This window comes from Uloborus diversus, chromosome 2 (assembly GCF_026930045.1).
Source record: "Uloborus diversus isolate 005 chromosome 2, Udiv.v.3.1, whole genome shotgun sequence".
Classification (NCBI taxonomy): Eukaryota; Metazoa; Arthropoda; class Arachnida; order Araneae; family Uloboridae; genus Uloborus; species Uloborus diversus.
Window position 1 is genome coordinate 173,245,052 of NC_072732.1, and position 16,012 is coordinate 173,261,063.

The 16,012-nt window shown below is 32.4% G+C and overlaps 2 protein-coding genes across 2 annotated transcripts; both read left to right on the forward strand.

Annotated features, from left to right (window-relative positions):
* Positions 1-1,481: 1,481 nt before the first annotated feature.
* Positions 1,482-11,499, forward strand: LOC129216663 (uncharacterized). Its single transcript, XM_054850880.1, has 7 exons — positions 1,482-1,653; positions 7,783-7,995; positions 8,261-8,392; positions 9,839-9,946; positions 10,133-10,201; positions 10,749-10,820; positions 11,405-11,499. Exons 1-7 carry the CDS (start codon positions 1,482-1,484, stop codon positions 11,497-11,499), a joined length of 861 nt encoding a protein of 286 aa, XP_054706855.1.
* Positions 11,500-12,082: 583 nt separating this feature from the next.
* Positions 12,083-16,012, forward strand: LOC129217503 (uncharacterized). Its single transcript, XM_054851814.1, has 3 exons — positions 12,083-12,193; positions 14,745-14,898; positions 15,861-16,012. Exons 1-3 carry the CDS (start codon positions 12,134-12,136, stop codon positions 15,968-15,970), a joined length of 324 nt encoding a protein of 107 aa, XP_054707789.1. The 5' UTR covers positions 12,083-12,133; the 3' UTR covers positions 15,971-16,012.

A 16,012-nucleotide genomic window follows, 5' to 3' on the forward strand; every position in this document is an offset into this window, starting at 1 on the left:
TAGTCACGTTAATTTAATGTCTGTTAATCATGGAGTTGGAGAGGATAGGAATTTTTTTAGTTTGTCAGTTTGAACATACATTTGCCCTTTGTATACTTATATGCACATATTATATAAATTGGGCTAAGTAAATGACTTAATGAAGTAGTAACTTGCTCCTTGCCTTTTCGCTGCAATAAATTAATAAATAATAGTTTAACGTAACATATCGGTGGGTAGCTTTAAGTCCAGGTAGGTTTGCGTTTTCTTTGAAGTGGAAGGGGGGGAAATTCTAACATATTCTCTATTGGGGGCAGCACAATCAGAAATATTTTTCTGCGGTCCTTCATTTCGAAATTTGACATGGAGGGAGGGGGGTGCACTCAATGGGAATTGACTTGGGGAATACAACGAAAAACACGCCCGCTATCCACTTATAACTAATAAAAAGCATTATTTTTCCAAACCAAGGGGTCACTTTCGACCTTCCTCTCTTTCTTCCACATGGAGGGGGGGGGGCAAGTGGGGGCTCAAGCCCCACGTTGGAAATTAGAACTTCCTTGCTTTTAGTACTTTTTTTCTAGCAAGAAAGTAAAAACATTTCTCCAGCCATTAATGAATAAATTATTAAAAACGTCAAATTTTAATAACTCTAATCTTTACTGAAATCGGTTTCTATGCGGAAAGTATCTTACTAAACCATGGAAAAAATATATGACCCCCTCCCCCCTTAAAATTTTGCTTATGCGCGCCCAGGCCCCGAACCCCCCAAATGACGACGGACTTACTTGTGGCTCATTAGCAACCTTCGTATTTTCATAAGCATTCAAGGATTAGTGAGAATTGCTTGAGACTCCCCCCCCCCAATGAAGGTGCTCCCCCCCCCCAAAGCCCAATATCTAAGGTTGTGCTTCTGTTTTTGGGCGTCCACTGATGTCCTGTGAACTTCTTCATTTGCAAGGAAGTACTACTTTTGCTATTTACTCACGTTCTTAATAAGTCATACATACCCACTCAGCAGAACTGGTCGAGTTGACGTCCCATAATGGTCGCATTTATGACGTCCGGAGGGCGTCTCAATGTGACGTTCACAGGACGGCTTTAATTTCATTTACAGTAAAATTTTGCGCAGAAAATGAGTCAAAAGATGAAAAAATCGTTGAAAATAGGTGAAAAACGTATATTTACTTCAAAAAAAGTTTTAATTAATCATAAAACCTCATTTTTCCAATTGGTCTTACCACGCGGGTTTCATTTGGTCCCTGCGACGACACCTCATTGACCTTTTTAGGACTCTTACCAGGCTTGGCCCTCTGATTGGTCCTTAGGACATCGAGGAGATGGACTCACTGACGTCAAGGAGACATTTCATTCTTAGGGTTCATTCGAGCCAAATGAAAAATATAGTTCCTTCATTATATTTTAAGATTTGTTTCTAAAACCTTGAAAAACACAAAAAATCTTCTGTAATTGTTCATTTCAATTAATTTAAAACCAGAAAAATGGGTAAAATACCGTTCGTTGTTGGCGGAACTTATGAAAAGGGGTTCTTTCTAATATTCATCCGCTGCGCATTAAAAATATGGGCTATTGGGTTATTTAGGCGGGAACTGCAGTTCAGTCGAATTGCGTTCTCTGTGAAGGTTGTTGTTGCTTCAATGTCAGTCGTAAAAGGTGAGTACACTTGTTTTTTTTTCATTTAACAATTAAAAATGGATAAATGTTACTCCGACAGACATTTGCGTCGAATTAAACACGAAGAATTAGAAAAACAAAAAAAAAAAAATTCGATATGAAAAATGTGAAAATCTTCCAAATTCTAGCGTTGGCGAAATTGATCCGCCTTTATTAAATGTTTATAATTCTACAGTTTCTGCCCAGTCTAGTTCTGAGGATGGAGCGGGAGACTTACCAGAAATATCTGAAGAACATGAAATTTTCGATTCATGTTCGTATTCATTTTACTACGACTCGGATTCGAACAGTTTCGAATTTCAACTTGACGAATCTGTTTCTGTCGGTCCAAGTAAACCCCTTCAAATTTTGGCGCCCTGCCCTAATGATTCAAATTATCAGGAACAATTAAAAGAGTGGGCAATTCGGAATAACATTTCTACAACAGCTCTTAACGAGTTGTTGACTATTAACCAGCCATTTCATAAGAATTTGCCAAAAGATGCCAGAACTTTGTTAAAAACTAATGTGAATGCATCCAAGGATATAATTTCAATGGGAGAAGGGCAATTTGTTTATTTTGGTCTTCAAAATGCTATTAAAAGTAAACTTGAAAGTGGGATGCAAAATCAAAACCATAATCGCGATGTAATCAACTTAAGTCTAAAAGTCAATTGTGACGGACTGGTACTGGGCAAAAGCTCGAAAACACATTTTTGGCCAATATTAATTATTGTTAACGAAGTTTATGACCAGTCTCCAGCTGTAGTAGCTGTGTATTCTGGAAAAGGGAAACCCACAGACGCTAATGAATATCTGTCGGATTTTGTTGACGAATTCATTGAGCTTAGTTCCACACCTTTTGTAGTCAGTAGCACCAAATATATTGTTGATTGCAGGAAATGCATTTTTTTGTGCGACAAACCTGCAAAATCATTCATAAAATCAACAATTGGTCATAATGGTCGTTTTTCTTGCGACAAATGTGAGGTTAAAGGAGAATTTCTTGGCCGAATGGTTTTTTTGGACAATGATGCCCCCAGACGCAATGATGTTAGCTTCCGGAGCAGAAGAAACCCTGAACACCATGTCAAAACATCTGTTTTAGAAAAATTAAATATTGATATGGTGTTTCAATTTCCCTGTGATTACATGCATTGCATTTGTCTGGGCAGCATGCGTAGATTAATATTCTTCTGGACAGAAAACAAGAACAGGCAAGGGCGTTTAAGTTCGCAAAATATTTCAGAAATTTCGTCGAAATTAGAATTACTTTCAAAGCATTTGACTCGGGAATTTTCAAGGAAGCCAACTAGCATTTCTGACTACAAACGATGGAAAGCCACTGAATTTCGTTTATTCCTAGTTTATACTGGGATGATTGCTTTAAGAGGAGTGTTGACAAAAAAGATATATGATCATTTTCTATTATTATGTGTCTCGGTTAGGATTCTAACAGTGAAAAATCAAACTAATGAAGTAATAGAGTACGCTGGTAAATTGCTTCAGGCCTTTGTAATTGGCTGCACAGAATTATATGGGAAGGAAATGGTGGTAAATAACATGCATTCCTTAATTCATTTAGATGAAGATGTTAAGAGATTTGGTCCTGTAGATAATTTTAGCTGCTTTGCCTTTGAAACATTTTTGTATAAATTACAAACCAGAATTCGCACGGGACATCATCCATTAGAACAACTTTGTAGACGTTTGTCTGAGGGTGATTGTTTGCAGTATAAGTTACCTCACAATTCTAAAATATCTAATATAAATACCATTGGATTACATTATTCTGGCCCTCTAATTGATTCTATGTTGGAAAATGAAACTGAGCAGTTCACAACTTTAACGTTGTCACTTAGTAACTATTCAACTAAAGCACCAAACAATTGTTGTTTAGTAAATAACAAAGTCGTAGTCATTCAAAACATAATAAAAAATACAGAAGGAGTTTTTATATTGGGGAATACATTTTCCAAACAAGGAGACTTTTTTGAATATCCCTGTAGTTCTAGTTTATTGCATGTTTACAAAGTAAGGAACTTGGAAAATAACCTTAAAATGTTTTCTATAGAGGATATTCAGCATAAATGCATTCTCTTGCCATCCTCAACAGATTTTGTTGCTGTTGGAATAATTCATGAATTAAGAGACTGATGTTTTATCTCGTTTTATTTAGAATAAATTCAAAGTATAGGTTATGCAAAATCCTATTGAGAAAGTTTTAAAAGTTCGTTTTCCAAAAAATTCATACCACCTACGTTATTTTATGAGGTATTTCTAAGGCATTCATTGCATTGGCTTGATACGTTGAATCCAGTTCATTTTGCTTTTAAGTATAATTATTCTGTTTTTGCACTATCATTTTAACACCCTTTTAAAATTTCATTCTTTTGGTTATGTTATTTGACATGATGCATTAAATCCGATTTCAAGCTTCTTTTTTTTTTGGACTGAATTTAAAATATTAGTTTGGTAATAGTGTTGGTCATTTCTATTTCCTTATTAATATGTACTGTGCACAGGGTTTTCTTAAAACTACTGTATTTTCATTTTTAGAGTTTAAAATTTAATATTTTAAAACTTTCTTTAAATTTGAGACAGGCTTTATTTTCTAGCCAAAAAGTATTTAATATTTTCTTCTCAATACACAATGGGCATTTTTACTTTCCAATATAGTGATGAATAATTTCGAAAAAGGAAAATTTCAGTATTTTACCACGAACATTTTAAGTAAAGAGGTCAGAAATTTTTGTTCCTTTTAGCCGATACTTTAAAATTAATGTGCATATTATGCTTGAAATTTTTAATGTAATTAGATAGCAAACCAAACTTAATGAACATAACATTTGTCTAAGCCGTGATTTCGTAGTAAAAGTGATCATATTAAGCACTGCAGTTTTCGTGTATATATTTTATTGTTTTACTTTCAGCAAACCTGTTATTTTATTACTCAAATTATGCTACTTAATTTATTAGACCTGTCAACATCTCTGTTAAAATGCATCTAGGGCAAGTTATTTAAAACACTTTCACAGGTTTTATTTGTCTTTTGTACACTTATTCATGAAAAATATCGTAATAAAAATGTTCTGAAAATTGTATGTTTTTATGCTTTTGTAGAATTTTAATTTTTTCTTTTTTTGGGGGGGGGGGGGATGACACCACACATTACCACCCCAGGCGTCACCTATGCTTGACAGGCGACTGTATTATGTATCGAGTACTCTGCTCTTTAACCTTAAAACTTTTTTGTGAGTCCTTAAAAAGTCCTTTATTTTTAAAAAAGAGTATGAACCCTTTACTTACACCTTTTCATTTTTACTAAAGACGTATCGAGTAGCACTTTGGCCGAGTTACCCAGTACCAATTATGTTTTAAGAAGAACCACCGACGCACATGTGATGAATTTTGAACTTATTGGAAGAGTAGTATAGACCTCCTTGTCCATATAAGAGAGTTTTTAAAACTAAATTCCTGCTGAAATTTAATTAGACATCATTCAAAAAATTTTGTTTATGTCAGAAATTTTACAAAAAAATTATTTTAAAATTATAAATAAATATATAAAAGTTGGTAAAGTATTAATCAAGTTGGAATTAAAACAAATTATACCAATCTATTATAGTTCTAGTCCGCCAAACATTAATAATTTTTAAAAGCGGATAAAACAAATGTGCAGGAACACTGCAGACCAGAGTTGGGTTTTGGACTGTCCGAAATTGGTTTAGGACAGGACAGGTGGTTTTTACTGTCTTAAACTGTCCAAAACTATGCTAAAGCTATAGGGGTGTAATATAATCATTTCGCGTTTACTGCAATATTCGAAATGCATAAAATATAGACATTATTGAGGTTTAATTAATGAGCAGTTGATAATATTTTTCTCAAATGTTTATATAAAATATTTTATTTTAAAAAAAATGCCAATAACTTGATTACATAAAACCTTCCTTAAGTAGCGATTGATAGAGTTATGAGAGGAAGTTCACAACATTAGGTACCAAGACAACTCATTTCTGTCCCATTTAATAACTTACACAAATGTTATTAAATGTGCAATACTTAAGCACAAAAAAAAAAACTAACATTTTTAACGGTTTTTGCAAACAAGTTTTACATCATGTTTTAACGAAAATTATTTTAAATTATTTTTTAAATCGTAGATTAAAGAACAAGAAATTGATAAAACACTTGTTATAAAACTTGTGCTGTTCTTCTTTTAGTTCTTATTTTTAACAGAATGTAACTACACTAACTACAAAAAATTGTAATCTATTGCATTTAAGTCAAATATTGCACTATATTTTGCACACATGCATAAATGTCAAAAAAATTGATTTATGGGGGAGAAAAGAAACTTGTGCATACAAATTGAAATTTTTAATGAAGATTTTAATTTCTACGTAACTAGATTAAAATCGACTGCATGAATAAGTTACATATATATTTATACTTGAATGTTCACACTGAATGAATATACTAAATAGCCAAAAAAATAATTTTGACACATTTTGTTCTGATTTTGATGTTTTCTCACAAAATATAGTTTCTCAAAAATAGTTTTCGACACTTTAAGGCTCAAGGGTTTTGAACAGAATGGTAAAAACCTTGTTAACACTGCTTTCATTTGCACACATGCATAAACATAGGAAAATTTGGTTACTAGTATCAAAAAAATAATGATAATAAACTCATGCATACAAATTGAAATTTTAATAAAGAATTCAACTTCTATGTAACTAGATTAAAATCAGCTGCATAAATAAATTGAATGTTCTCATTGAATAAATATGTTCAATCTAAAACATTACTTTGGTACATTTTATTATGTTTTTGTTGTTTTCTCACAGAATACAATTTTTCTAAAATTAGTTTTGGTAGTCTCCAAAACCTTGCCAACTCTGCCTGAAACTGAAATCATTTCCGGTGAAATCAAAAGTTCTAAAACACGGAACTGTTACAAGAGGCATTGAATTTAATATCTACAACAAATATGTAGTCTTTCGAAAGTTTTTTTTAAATACACAAATAGTAAAAGATAAAGGGAGGGGGGAGGGGAATTGAGTAATTATGGTTCTAGGTACAAAATCTAGTTTCTTAAAAAATAGTTTTGGACACTTGCGTACAAAAAGGTTTTGAACAGGATGGTAAAAACCTTGCCAACCCTGCTTTCATTTGCAGACATGCAAACATAGGGAAATTTTGTTACTATTTAATAATAATAAACTAATGCATACAAATTGAAATTTTAACTAATCATTAAACTTCTATGAAACTAGATTAAAATCAGCTGCATAAATAAGTTGAATGTTTTCCATTGAATGAATTTCAATATAAAACATTACTTTGATACATTTTATTCTATTTTTGATGTTTTCTCACACAACATAATTCCTCTAAAAATCTAGTTTTGGGCAGTTTTAACACCAGGGTTTTGGACAGGACAATAAAAACCAGGGTTTTACTGTTGTGTCCAAAACCTTGCCAACCCTGCTGCAGACACTTGTTTCTGCGTTACAAGAAACGTCTTTTTCAGTGCATAAAATGTGAGCTAAAGAATATAAAGATATTCAACAAAAAAATCCTACTTTTGTCAGATGCCTTTAAATCCACGAGCTCAAACACGTGTCTGCAGTGTTCCTGCACTGTGCTTTTAACGTTGTTTTATTTCCTTTTATTTTTAAGCAAAGGTATTTTTATATTTCTTATAACTAATTTTTGTTTGTAGCAAAAATCTATTTTGAATGTAAAAATTCTGTATTTTCTATACTTACCTTTTTTGCACAATTTTTAATAAAATTATTAACTTTGAGGACATTAAAATAAAGATTTATTACATTGAAGCATTACCATTATTATTAAAATTTGATTTGTAAATTTGAATATTAAATGTTTGCCGAATATTATGCTCGTGCTTTTTTATAAATTTTAATATCTGTCTTGGACAATATTCAATTTTTGGCAACTACTCGGTAACGGCCGAGTACCAAGTACTCGGCAAATGGGCCAAGAACTGAGTAGTTACTGAGTGCTCGGTACGTCTCTAGTTTTTACTATGCAGAATATTTAGATGTTCATAAAACTATAAATCATTGCATAAAATTATTTTTTCTCCTCTATATCCAGATACAAGATATTTGGTAGTTGAGTTCCCTAAAGGGCCTAAGGAAACAACGCCCGCAGTGGAAACCGTTCCAGCAAGCTGGGTTAACGAACAGGAATTGATATCTAAATGGCCTAATGGGAAACCTAACGAAGTATCCAAAGCCATTAACGAGATGTATACCCCTCAGAGTACATGGAGCTCTTATAGATTGTCAAGAATTCTGTATAGATGTGGTAAATTTCATGCTTTTAAGTAGCTTATATTTCAATTTAACAATAATTTTTGCTTTTCTGATTTTATTAAATGAAGTATTAAAAAAATTCTTGACATAATCTATAGCAATAAAAGCTTCATGCAAAGCTTACTCTTCATAAGTGAAAGTGATCTTCTGTTACGCTATCCAATATTACTGAAATGATGAATTTTATTTCTTATGTTTTAAAACGAATAATTTTCTTAAATGAAATTGTTGTCACTTAATTTTGTTGTTTCTTTTAGATAATTTATTAACAGCAAAACAAAGAGCAAAAGATGCTGAATTAAATTCAGTAAGCGAATCAAGCCATTCGGATGAGCTTCGACATAAAAGAAGAAAAAGGAGGGGAAATCCTAGATACTTAAGTGATGAAAGTAAAACGTTAATTTTATTTAGCTTGTTTTTTATTTTTTATGTTGATTTATCTTCATAGCTGTGGCGCACACGAGGATGGATGGTCCAGGGGGTCGGACCCCTTCAATCGCCCTTCAGTTTTTTTAAATTGACTATAATCCTGTTAAGAAGCATGAGCTTTGTGTATAAAATAGATAAAAGTAGGAAACAACACTTATAAACAAATAAAAAAATGATAAGTTAAAAATGCAAACATGTTTCAGAGGCTTCCTTCCTCAGTGCAAAGCAAGCAAATGGGAGAGTTTAAATACAGGAGGGGGGGGGGGGGAGCAATCAGATCTCAGCGAGTGCTGAGGCAAGATTTGATGTATCAGAATATATAAACTTGAACCCATCGATTACGATTGGAGAGAACGGGAACAGCAAAAGACTCATTGCAAAGGTTATTTAAATTGCTCCTTTTTTTGGAGACCAAGATTATTTGCAGACCTACAACTGTGGGGAAATAGATTTTCTGGAAGCCTTTTATGTTTACAAAAATTTAAATAACCTTTGTAATGAGTCTTTTGCTGTTCCGCATATCTCCCCAATCTTAATCAATGGGTCTGATTAGTTCACCTGCCCCCTCCCCTTTTTGTATTTAAACTCGCCTACGACCTTGTTCCATCCCATTTGCTTGCTTTGCACTAAGGAAGGAGGCTATTGCCTCTGAAACATGTTTACGTTTTAAACTTTTCCATCTTTTATTGGTGCTTTTAAACATTGTTTCCTACTTTTATCAATAATACTATGTATGTAATACATAAAATAAATCCAAACAAAGGTAATAATTTCAGATTCAATAAATGAAAAAATAAAATTTATTTTCTTTCTTCCCCTGCAAAACAAACTATAGTAAAACCCCTCCTAATGTACACCCCTGAAAGGCGGACACCCCTCTTACTCGGACAATTTTTAATTCCCCAGTTCCAATGCAAATAACATTAAAACATACTCCAGCGGACACCTCTCTATTGCAGACGGAAAAAAAAATGGCCCGTTAGTATCCGCACTATAGAGGGATTTTGCTGTATATGTAACCATAAATTGTTCCATAATGATGACTTGGCTTTGATGGTTTTATTTTTCAATAATGGAAAAGTAAACACATTCATTCTTGTGCTTTCTGGTATTTTAATTAAGTATTTGTTATTAGTAAATTTTAATGAATTGTGCTAAGAATTAATTCGAAATTTTTTTGATAAATGTTTTTATTCCCAACAATCGATAAAATCTAAAGATTATGTTTGGATGCATGTTGGAGTATGATACAAGAATGGTGGACCACCCCCCACCCCTTTGAAAATTTCCTGTGTGTGTGACAGCTTATAATTATTAAGGAAGCTTTGAAAACCTGTAGAAAATCTTGCATAAGAAGAAATTTTCAACATGCTTAAAAATATAATCATTTCATCAATATTTTTCAGGCTCTAGCACAGATGAAACATCGGTAGTGGATGATCCTTCAAAACCATCCTTTTACGATACCACCCCTGCAATCCCCAACTTCCTTTATTTTAAGCGTAAAAATCAAGGTATGCCTGCACTTTTTCTGACACATAACTTTTCTTGTATATTGAGTTTTGTGTGTGAGCTTTTGCATGAAAGTTTGCTAGCAAGTTTCAAATGCATCGCATGTAAAGGTTGATTTTTAATTGTTTTTTATTTATGTATTTTTAGTCCTCATTTCTTTTCAAATTTATGTATGCATGCACTTTTAGGATCGGCAGGATTATCAAGTTCCAGCCTGCACTTTGATGATACTGAGATGAGCCCAACTCATTTTTCTCGTAAGGCAATATTTATGTACTTACACAGCTTTTTTGGGGGGGGGGGGGCAGCGTTGTGCTTTGCCTCCTCTAAATTAACCCTTTAATGCCCCTTGCTCCCACTCCTGTATTTCTCAATGTGCCATCCCTTTTTTTTTGGGGGGGGGGGGGACACTACTAACCTCTTATGACTTGCTTCTATTTTATTTCATTGTTTTTCAATCTTTTCCAGTAGATAGTTGTGGGGATCTCTAGAGTCTTTAAAATGAATTGTATGATTTTAAGATAAATTTTCATCTTCTCAGAAAAAGTAAATTAGACTTTAATAATTAATATTGTAGGTACAGTTATGAGTATTCTATTATACTCACTTCATCTTCATGCACCTTTTTTAAGCTTTGAAATTTATTCATTACTGCTATGTTTAACTGAAGTTCATTCACTAAGTGCTGTTAATATTATTGCAGGGCTTAAATGCAAAAGTACTAGATAATGATTCATTCTTGTAAGCTAATTTTTTTTTTGTTTCTAAATTTTTTTTTTTTTTTTTTTTTTTTTTTTTTTGTAGAGTCAAGTGCAACATCTCCCAGTATAATAAGTGCAGGAAAAGCAAATATGTCAAGGAATTCACCTGTTTCAGGTACTGTTAATCTGTTTACTATGTCCTGTAATCATAGATTAAAAAGTCGACGTTATATTGTGCAGTGGGGTCCTTTTTGAGTTTTTCTAATGGACTTTTCCTGCTTTCTGTGCGAAAATTTAACCCATTAACATCTTTCATTTTGTTACATTTAAACAACTGAATATGTCCCCTCAGACTCTTTTTCTCCAAACTTTACATATTAAGAATTCTAACACGGGAATCATAATTTAAATTAGAAAGCCCATTTATTAACCTTGTAGCTTGCCGTTTGAACTCTTTTCAATAAACTGATGTATTTCATAAGATACACCAAAACGGAGCAGCATACTGAGGTCTTACCAAATGCTTATAACTGGTAAGATTAAGAGAGTCGATATTTTAATCTTCATATTTTATGTTTAGGAATCCTGAATAAATCGTAACTGATATGGTGTGAGTTTAGTGTCATTACTGTAATGCTTGAACAAAAACATATAAATGTGACAAGTATCTTTAAGGTTGCCATGTCTGGATGATACTAAAGGTTTTTTTTTTTGCGTTGTTAAAAATGTTTTTTCCCATTATTTCTTTGTTTTTTTCAGTCGCGGCAACGCCTAACAAAGCACCCCTGGATACCAGTCAACATATGATGCCTATGCCTTCCAGTCAACATAGGCCTGTGCCTGAAAAAATCTAATAGCACCTGTAAGTTTAAAAAGTATAGAGGCATATTTTAAATGTATGCCATGCATTTTAGTTAATTGTGTCCCACCTGAATAAGCTCTAGGTGACATCATTTGTACAATTTTTCCTTCATTTTTAACTTATTGAGGATACAGTCTGGGGTACAAGTTTTAAGACGATTTTTGCCTGTTCTTGAGCAGAAATAAGTTTAGTAAATCGCAGTTGTTGTACAAAGAAGCACAAGTGATGTCATGCCTTGAGGGGGAGAGGTGTTCATGAAATTGTGACAAGAAAAAGTGTGACATCATTAAAGGGTAGCCCATTAGTTAGTACTCCTTCAAAATCTCATTTTACTCCTTCAAAACTCCTTCATTATATTTCTGAAATTGAGTACAAGCTTTAAAGTTTTAAATGTCAATTATGCAAGTATATGAGTAAAATTGCATAGTTTTTTGTTTTTTCAAATTTATTCTCTTTCTTGTAGCATATCAGGAAACTGTTCTTCAAACCCTTGCCAACATCTCATATACTCTTGAAAGGATACAGAAACGACTGAGTAGGATAGAACTGCAAAGTACTGTATCAGAGATGGAAAAGAAAACAGGTGCCCGGAATTGCCAGAGGGTGTGCAGTTACCTATAGCAAGTATGGAGGTATTTAATAACTTTCTGCTTGCTTTGGACAATGATGCCCTTTTTGTATCTCTGGTAAGTACCACGCAGTTGAAAGCAGGGTTTGAATTTTTTTTTAATTTAAACAAGATTTTGTTTATTTTTTTTTTAAAAATCTTCCAAATTTTGTAGATATTAATTACATTTATAAACATAATATATTTCATACAATGGAAGAAAAAGCAACTTTGTAGCTATTTTTTAATGGATTCAATTGGGAAGAAGGCAATTGTAAAAACTTCCATGCATAGAAGTGTTCCTATATTTTCCTATAAATATGAAAAAACTTTCCTATAATTCCTATATTTTTTAGTCGCTATTTCCTTGTAGCTCCTATTTTTCCAACCTCGATCTTCAAACAACATGATTTCAGCTGGAATATATATTTTTTGGAAACATGCCAGCTTCAAATACATGATTCACCGAAAATTACATGCCTTGTTTTGAGATTTCAATCCTTTTGCCTTCTGTGAAGGTTTCAATTATTTTGAAGTTGGTTAGCATAGTAACACAGCCACCTTAAGTCAGCCTATTTTATTTGTTACCTCCAGTTCCCCTCCGTGGATCTGCTTCTGCTTATTTTCTACTCGGTTTTTCTGGAGCTTTTCTTCAAGTTAAAGTAAGAGTCAAGTTAAAGTATAAAGTAGAATTTTCCTGCACTTTCTGTTGTAAATTTTTTTAGGTATATATGAGATGGGGGGTGGGGGCATTCCCTCAGTTCCCCTCCGTGGATCTGCTTCTGCTATTGTCTAATTGCTTCTCCTGATGCCTTAGTTCATGTTCTAAAAAAACCGGAAAAAAAATCTGTACTGTTTTAGGTACACTTGGGATTGTTTTTTAAACGGGGGGGGGGGGGGCATTCCCACAGTTCTCCTATTTGAATCTGCTCTTGCAATTCTCTCCTTGCTTTTCCTGTGCCTTTCTTGAAGTTCAAGTTTTAAAAAACTGAAGAATTGTGCTGTATTCTGTTCTGAAAATTTTTATGTACATTTGGGGATTTTGGAGGGGAAGGTACCCCCCAGTTCCCCTCTCGTGGATCCGCTCCTGGAACTAATGGATTCAGTCAGCTTATTCTTGAAACTAGGATGTGATTTTGCTTAAAGATAAAGTTTCTATCATCATGTATGGTTTTAGTGTATGTTGAACAAATACTTTCTTAACTAAATTGTATGTAACATTGTGTACAAGAAAAACTGCAAATTTTTATTTGGTTCTGAACTAATTTTGGAGTATATGCAGTAGTGCTAAGTCTGAGAATCTGTTACACATACAAAAAGAGGGATCTATGTAGTCTGAAAATGCAAAATTAATTTATGAAAATAGAATCAACTGATTTTAATCAATGATTTAAAAAGAAAAAATCTCTTAATTTAAATCACAATTTAAGTCAAGCTCAGAAATTTCAAGGAACCCTGGTTCACTAAGTTAACCAAGCTAATAATGCTTCAAAATGGGAAAATGTTTATGCTATTATTAGTCAATCAAATTTTAATGCATAAAAGCGTAATGTTATTGTAAAAGGTGCTTAGCAGCTGCAGTTATGTGTTATATATATTTTTAAAAATTGGTATCAGAAATAATTCTATAGAACTGCGATCTACAACTGGCAAGCCACAATTCAGGTCCTAATCGCAGAAAATCAGCTAAAATGTTTTGAAAGTATGAATTACACAAATTATTTTAAAATATCTTTATGTAGACAACCATATCTTTAACCTTTTGGACTAAGTCACTTTTTTAGCACATTGGAAGTTATTGTGAGCCTGATTTATGTTTTTAATGGTTTACATAGATTGTTAGGGTTTTTCTGGGCCTCAATAACAGTCCTCAAGAGTGTCTGGGCCCCAGGTGAAATTTGTTGTTGATCATTATCATACTTTTTTTTTTTTTGTGAGGAACAAAATAGTTTGTCAAAAACAAAATCTGAAATTGAGTTAAAAATGCTGTTATTTTGAAAATTTGTCATTTTTATGCTGTTATTTACATTAATGTCAAAAGAAGCAAAAAAATGCAGTTGCATTCACATAGTTGCCAACTTCTACGATTTAGCCTTACATTGTAAGATTTTCTGACGCTTTGTACGATTGTACGGTCTTATGGCAGATTTGTACCAGAACTGTACACTTCTTTATTGGATAACAGCATGGAGAACATTTTAATCTGTAAGAACTTACAGAAAAATTGCTTTGAACAAGTGTTTTATAGACGACTTTTCTAAGTTTAAGTTCAAAGAAATAAAAGTTTATTTACTTAGTTTGAAGTTTATTAATTTATTTATTTTTTTACTTATAAAAGCTCAGATCAAGTAAAGGTAAGGATTTGAAAATATTATAATGCTGTAAATTTTAATACTTTGCTTTATAATGGTCAAAAAAGCGTGGAAATATAGCCAAAGCATACATTGTAATATTTTTTAAGTTCGCATGTTGGCAGCTATGAATTTAATCATCATTCTTTATATTTTTCATTTAAATAAAATCAGCTTGTTTCTGTAAAACAATTAAATGGTTAATGTATTAATCATTCACAATTGCAAGATTATACAAATGAACTATTGATTGTTCAAAGTTTTTGTTTCTTTTTTCAGGCTTCATACTTATCCTTCAGAATTGGGCAGAACAATGTTGTAGATAGGCTACTGACATTTCTCCTTAGTGATATTTTCTCAACTCAGCTTAATTGGGCTGGTCGCAATGGGAAAAGAGCCGTAAAAAAAACCAAATTTGTGGAATTCATTAAGTGTAAGGACTTGTTTTTCTGTGTTACTTTAATATTTTAAACTTACGGATTATTTTTTTATTTTGTATGACTTCGATTGCTTTATGTTTTTGTGACCATGAAATCAATATTTTAAAGGAATTATTTGTATGTTGTATATTCTTTTCCAGGGCTGTAACCAGACTATTGTTTCAAGGAATTTTTAGCCAAATACCTTTCTCATGAAATCTATATGATCATTACTATTTGTTTTCATATTTTGTATTCTATTGCTTTTTGTTAGAATAGATGCTTAAAGAGCATTAACATGAAAAATGAAAAAATATAATGCATCTTTTCAATGAAGAAAAAAAAATCCTATGTGTGCACTAAATAAACTTTGCTACTGTTATTATTCAAAGTCTTTAAATCACTAATAAGGCTAGATGTGGGATAAGTGCAAATGAAGTAATACTTCTGAAATTCAGTTTCTTACACTTATAAAATGTGTTAGAGAGTTTGTTTTGTATTCAAGTTGCAAATTCAAAATTGTTCTGTAAGAAATGATGTGTACAATAAATACAGTGAAAATTTATACTACTGAATTTGTATTCTTCTGCAATAATGATAAAAAAAAAAAAAATTCCCTCCAAAAAATTTTTGAATAAAGTACCCAACTTTAATTTCTAAAGAAGTGGCTATTAAGCTATAAGTTTCTATGTTTCGTGTTTTTATCCCTTGTAGTGGCATGTATTGTCCTTGCTTTAAATTGAGAGTTCAATAATGATCATGGTGTCTTTTATGTTTTTGATAGATTGACAGGGATAAGGGATAAACCTTTGATTAACTTGTTTCACAATGGGGGATGTGATAATATTTGTCAAACCCAGAGCCATGATTTTATTGGTAAAATAGCCTTTAAGATAACATAAATTTTCTTGCATTAAGCCTTAATGTTTTTTTTTCTCCCTAAAGTTTTCTCATTTTTCTCCTAATTATTCTCCAGATACTGTTGAAAAAAACTTGAAGATTGCGGATGAAGTGGTAGAGACAAAAATTAAGTCCTGGTTGAAACATTCCTCGGATCGACTGAAGAGAGAGAGAAATAAGAACTAAAGCAGTATATATTGTGTAAATATTGTTATCAACTTGTACATT

Bases quoted from the DNA above. Each gene is read 5' to 3' on its own strand.
- LOC129216663 (XM_054850880.1), top strand. From the start codon at position 1,482: ATGGGTAAAATACCGTTCGTTGTTGGCGGAACTTATGAAAAGGGGTTC. The intron at 7,996-8,260 runs GTAAATTTCATG...TGTTTCTTTTAG, and splicing joins AAGAATTCTGTATAGATGTG to ATAATTTATTAACAGCAAAA. The intron at 9,947-10,132 runs GTATGCCTGCAC...ATGCACTTTTAG, and splicing joins TTTTAAGCGTAAAAATCAAG to GATCGGCAGGATTATCAAGT.
- LOC129217503 (XM_054851814.1), top strand. From the start codon at position 12,134: ATGGAGGTATTTAATAACTTTCTGCTTGCTTTGGACAATGATGCCCTT. The intron at 12,194-14,744 runs GTAAGTACCACG...TTCTTTTTTCAG, and splicing joins ATGCCCTTTTTGTATCTCTG to GCTTCATACTTATCCTTCAG. The intron at 14,899-15,860 runs GTAAGGACTTGT...ATTATTCTCCAG, and splicing joins ATTTGTGGAATTCATTAAGT to ATACTGTTGAAAAAAACTTG.